The sequence below is a fragment of the Tyto alba genome, unplaced genomic scaffold (genome assembly GCF_018691265.1).
Source record: "Tyto alba isolate M040663 unplaced genomic scaffold, T.alba_DEE_v4.0 Super-Scaffold_2, whole genome shotgun sequence".
NCBI lineage: Eukaryota > Metazoa > Chordata > Aves > Strigiformes > Tytonidae > Tyto > Tyto alba.
In genome coordinates this window covers 18,822,219-18,828,218 of record NW_024881282.1, presented here as the reverse complement: position 1 = coordinate 18,828,218, position 6,000 = coordinate 18,822,219, and the positions used below count along the sequence as shown (strand labels likewise).

Sequence of the window (6,000 nt, the reverse complement as noted above, 5' to 3'; positions counted from 1 at the left end):
ACCCTCCAGGACCACAGACCATAAAGGATGCTCTCAGCTTACCACAACTTTTTTTGTTATGGATCAGCAACAAATACTGTGAAAATAAGCAACGAAGGATTCACACTATAGGGTAAATACCTGCTGCTAGAGCTCCTGTGCCAAGTTCCAGCATCCATTCCATCCATCCTGTTTTCCTTCTCCGACCTTTCATTTCAGCTCAGCTTTTCTCCGAGTAGCTTCAATCTGTCCAAGATATGGCCCTATTTTTAGCTGCTCACAGTGCATGAGCAGCATGAGATTCTAGGTATTGGAATATTAAAACAGAAAGCCGTTGCATTGGATCTCATTGAAATACAGCTGCCTCTGGAGTTTCCATTTCGGATCTACTGCATGTCTTTAATTGCATGAGGCACTTCAAGATTCATAAAATTAGTGTTCAGGCAAATGTACCCTTTCGGGGAAGATTTGGTAGAATCACATTTATTCAGTGCAAGTTAAGTACAGCTCACTCATTTCTAGCCTCACATAGTTCCTTGGATATCATGATTTTCTTGGAAGGGAATGTCTGCTAGTGCTAATGTGTTTGGAAAGCTCATAAAAACTGGAGGTAGCTGCAGCCTGCATATCTAGTATTTGCTAACAGTTCACTGTGGGTTTCCCTAACGTGGCAGATTTACAGAGGTCATATTTCCATCTGGATGGGCTTGCCCATGAATAGTTCTCCTCTGTCTTGTGCACAAATGTGGTTTTCCTACAACACCATCTATTTCTCTGTCCCAATACCCCCCTCTGTCTCCCCAGTATTTTTCTTCACACAACACTGTGGCCAAGGCAACAGAAAGAAAATCTTTCTATGAAAGTGCATGCTATTTTCTGAACCTTGTACGTCTTTTTTTAGGGCAGGGCTCAAGCAGGATTTTAGATGGTGGTGATGATAGATGGTGCAGTTAAGGATGGTTTGATGCAATTATATACCTTGGCCTTTCATTGTTCAGACAGACATGGGTTGGAAATACCCAGAGTGATGTCAAAACCCAGATAGCGTTGGTGCTATGAGAGGAAGCGCCCGGCAGGCGCCCCGTGGCCCGGCTGATGTTCTGCGCTGCGGGGTGGCAGGGACCGGGGCAGTCTGGGCAGCACCAGCCCTGTCCCCATGGCTGGCTCCGCACCAGCCACTGTGGGATTTTCTACATCCCTGAACAAGCAGTGAGGGAGAGCTGGTGGTTTTCCCATTGGGAATCTCTGCGCAGAGGCAGGTAACAGTCGGGCAGAGGCAGCACTGGGGACGCTGCACAGGCTGAAATAGCATCCTGTCCCCAGCATTCACCGTGCCACCAGTTTTCCAGGGTCTCTCAAAATCCAAACTAAAATCAATAAACAAAGTCCTGATCTTCCAGGAAGAAACTGTCAGTTAAGCTCTGAACAGTCCTTTGGGAAAACCTATTTTTCCTGTTTCCTATTTTTGGCAGTTCTTAGTGGGTTTGTTTATTTATTTTTTTACCCTTTGAGATTAATCACCATAAGGTGTGGGACACATTTGCTGCCAGCTCCACCCCAGAGGTTTTTTTACAGACAGGGCACTCCAGGCTGCCTGTACATCGGTGCTGTAGCCTGTGAGCTCCCTCCATGCCTCCATCATTCGTACAGAAGAAGTGTCTCATACAGCCCCGCTCCCTCTGAGTCACTCCTGTCATCTCGCATCTCCAGCGCTAAACTTCCCAACCACTTTTCTGGCAGCGCAGGTTAAGGAAAGTTAGCACCAGAGAAGTACTGGAGATAGCAAGAACCTGTATGTTTGCATATGCAAACATATTTGTGCTGTGCAGAGAAGAAAGCTTCTCCAATCTCGCTCAACAAATGACAAATTTTAATCTATTTATCTCAGTGAGTACGTGAGAGTCAGTATTCAATGAAGAGTGTAGGAAACATGCTCCTGGTAGTAGATAAAAGAACATCTTGAAGCCACGTTCAAGTATTTCGGAAAGCTTATGTAATGTTTCTTTTGCAAAATAAACATATACCTACAGCACCATTTCCAAAATGTCACCAAGAATATCATCACTTGCAAATGTTTCTGGAGAGGAGGTCGCCAAATTGCTAAATATATTCCAGGCTTTGAATAGACATTTTGTGCCATTTCCTTTCTACCCTGATAAATCTTTTCTTAGCCCTCTCACAGAAGCTCGGAGACCTGCCTGGGGATGGCATCCCGCTGGGTTGGGTGCTGTGTGTTAGTAATCGGAGACCTGCTTCCCGATTTTATAGACATGGGTGCCATGCCAGGGGAAGCCTACGACTCTGCTTTTTCTCCACTTGCTGCTAACCCCCGGCAAGACCAGCAGCATGGTAGGAGGGGAAACATAGATGGAACCAGGGGGAAGGGAGTGGAGGAATGGGAGAATCTGTTAGAGCACAGGGACAAGGTCTGCGAGGCACATGGGGATGGGTGATCGCTGCCCAGCCTGACACGTAACTTGTGCCAAGGCCACCGGGTGCAAAAATTAGCTGACATCATGATTTTTGGAGACTTGTGCTTCAAAAATTCAGAAGGTTTTTTATATGCTGGTTTGCCTTAGTGATGGATGGCCATCTGTCTGTAAATTAGTGCAGAAACCAAGAATGCATCATTTCAAGGTTTTTACACTTCACCTGAAAGACCTTATAAATTCACTGAATGCGGCAACTCATGGCATGTTAACATACATAATGCATAGAAACCTCTGCCCTAACCATCCATTTCTCTTTCCCAAGGATATTAGGGGCAGGCTGGTTGGCCTTCTGAGATCAGACCCACAAGCACGGTGTTACCCAAGAGCTATCTCCTAGTGATCATAGATTATGGCGCTTTTTTTTTTGTTACTGGTTTGGCATAGGATAGAGAGGAAAAGTTAACAGTTGGATCCAGAAAACCCGAGGAGGCAGAAGCACTCATACTGCATCCCAGGCTTTAATATTTCATCTTCTCTTTACTTACACTTACACGATTCCACTGACTTGCAGAAATGAGGGTGCAAGGAGAGGGCAGGTGCTCACATCAATCTCAACAAAGAGATCACTGAAGCACTATCACATGGGCACGCTGGGCCTAAATAACCTATCCGAGTGACTACATAACATGGAACCAAATTAATCATTTACTGCCATTTCAGTTGTATATGGCAAAAGCAGCCGCCACCAAGTTATGGAAGCAGTATATACATTTCTGCTTCCAGGAAGAGAACCAGCCTGACTTCTCCAGATGAAAAGTAACCTTGTTAAAGCTGGATCAATTCCCAATCTAGTTCATCAGAGGGATGTAAAAACTCCTCTCACAGAAGGAAATTGGTAGATATGAAAAGCTGCACATGAGATGGCAGGATCTCTCTTTTTCTGATTTTTTTTATAATCAACTTGGGAGAAAATGCATGTACAGCCTGTGACAGCTGGAAAGGCTGGAGATAAAAATATCCCTCACAAAGTGTAGAACGACAGGATTAAAAACAACCTCGTGGGTGATCAGGAGTAGCCCCTTGCTGATGAAGACACCATATTTAATGAGGGTATACAATAACGTACAAACATGACAGCTGTATCAAACCGCCGCTGTTCACAGAGCTACGCCTTTTGCTCCTGGATGGCAGGGCTCCTCCACAACCTCCTATTACCATCAGTACCATCAGTATGATTTCTTTCCCTCTCCAGCCAAGATTTATTTATAGCCTGTTTACACCCATTTGTTCTTGAGCCAACGCCATCCATTAGCTTAACTAGTGGTTGCTCCTCCTAATTGTTCACAGCTTTCTGGAGCACAATGGCTGCCCCTCAGCCTCCCCTGGGCTGTGCCAACAGACTGGGAGCCTGCGCTGCCACGGCCGTCGCTTCCTCGCAGCTGGGACCCCATACCTGTACCTGCACCTGCACCTAACCTGCTGCTTGCTCCCCAAATGGACACCGTCCCAGGTTTGGGCTCGGGAGAGGGCCATGCCTTGTGCCTTCTGCGGGGGGGGGGGGGGCAGATCTGGGGCAATACAACACCCACCCCATTCTTGGGACCGTGCAACAGCTCCACAGCGCTGAGGCTTGGCAGCACTCACCCCAAACCTGGGACAATGCAACAGCTCCCCAGAGCCGTGACCCTGCGATACCCCCCCAAACCTGGGACAATGCAACTCCCCCCAAGCCTGTGACCCTGCAACACCCCCCAAACCTGTGACCCTGCAACACCCCCCAAACCTGTGACCCTGCAACACCCCCCAAGCCTGGGACCCTGCAACACCCCCCAAGCCTGGGACCATGCAACAGCCCCCCAAAGCTATAAGCCCCCTTCCCCCGGTACGTCCCGGTGAGCGCTGCCCCCCTCGCCTCTGCAGTACGCGCAGGCGCAGAGGGTGGGCACGCGCCCCCTCCCCGGCACGAGCGCATGCCCGTCCCCCCTCTCCCCCCCCCCCTCCCCTTTTCCCGGCGGCGGCGCATGCGCGTCGCCTCCCTTCGCCGCGCGCTTCCATCCCCTTTCCCCACAGAACGGGGCGCTGGGGCGGGGGGAGGGGGGCGTGGTCTCTGCGAGGGGCGTGTCCTGGAGGGGCGTGTCCCCCGGCGTGGGCGTGGCCGCGGGGGGCGCGGCGCGGCGCGGCGCGCCCTGTCCATGGTGCGGGCGGCGGCAGCGGCGGCGGTGGCGGCGGGGGGGGTGTCCCCGCGGCGGGAGGGCGGCGGCGCGGGGCTGCATGGAAGTGATGTCCCCGCAACAGGAGCACCTCGGGCCGGGCCGCTCGTCCTCGGTGAGCGGCGAGAGCAGGGTCTTCGCCGCCGCCGACAGCAAGAAGGTGAGGCCGTCCCCGGGAAACCCCGCGGGAAAGAGCTCCCCTCAGCCCCGGTCCCGGAGCCCCCCGCGGGCTGCCGCGTCCCCACCGGGCACTCCGCGGCTTCATCGCCCCCGGGTAGCGGGCTGGGCGGCACGCCGCCGTCGGGACCGCGACCGGGGCCGGGGGGAAGCTGCCGCGGGAGCTCGGACTGAGGGTGGCCGCGGGCAGGGCTTGCTGCACGGGTGCCCCGGGAACTGGGGGCGCGGCGGTGCCCGGCGGGGCTCAGGGGGCTCTGCCTGGTGGATAACCCGGCGGACCTAAGGGCGGTTGCTGCACGGATGTCCCGGGAGCAAAGGGAGGCAGCTGCCTGGGTGTCCGGGGTGGGTCCCTGCATAGGCGTCCCGGGGAGCTAGGGAAGGGTTTGCTGGGTGGTGGTCGGTGGAGCCGAGGGGCTTTGCTGCGTGGATATCCCGGGGAGCTGGGGGTGGGGGTCTGCTGAATGGATGTGCTGGGGGAGATGTGCGGTTTTGCTGCATGGGTGTCCTGGGGAGACCAAAAGGAGGGCTTTGCTGGATGGATGTCTGGAGGTTTTGCTGGGTGGGTATTGGAGAGAGCTGGGGGGAAGTTTGCAGGATGATTATCCAGGGGATCTAAGAGGGATCTGGTGCGTGTGTGTCTGCGGGGAGCGAGGGAAGGGTTTGCTAGAGCTGAGGGGGTTTGCTGGCTGCTCTTGCACGTGCTTTGTACAGGAGAAATGTAAGAGCAGCTTCCCAAAGAAGCGCCTTGCGCTCTCTCAGTATATCACAACTGATAGCAGAAGAGCGTCATTCCATCTTCAAACGGGTTGTAAAATCTGTTTGATGTCTCAAATTGCTTTTCAGCATCTGACACAATCAAGTGCAAAATGCTCACTTCTGCATACAGCCAATTACTTGTGTCTGCCTTATACTTAGCTGTAACAAGCAGTAATAACCACATTCTTCTCACTGTGTAAAACAACAACTCTTTTTTTTTTTTTTGGTTCAGCAAGTGTTGTGGTGTTTTTCTATCCAAAGTAGAGCTACCTTCCTGCCTTATCAATTTTGCCTCACAATGGCATTTATATCTATTCACTGCTTTGTCTTTAGAGGTGCATGGTACTACTGACTGCCAAATAGACTGGCAGGATTAGAATGACTGGCCAGGTTACAGTGTCCTTTACTAAATCTGTCCACCTGGTGACATGAATTTAGGATGTGTG

General features: G+C 51.9%; 1 protein-coding gene across 1 annotated transcript in view; it reads left to right on the top strand.

Moving 5' to 3' along the window:
• Positions 1-4,624: 4,624 nt before the first annotated feature.
• The window catches only part of ARHGAP20 (Rho GTPase activating protein 20), a 60,821-nt gene continuing 59,445 nt past the window's right edge, over positions 4,625-6,000 (top strand). Inside the window, 1 exon segment of the mRNA XM_042793371.1 lies at positions 4,625-4,781. Within this exon segment, the coding sequence (XP_042649305.1) occupies positions 4,683-4,781 (99 nt within the window). The 5' untranslated portion in view covers positions 4,625-4,682.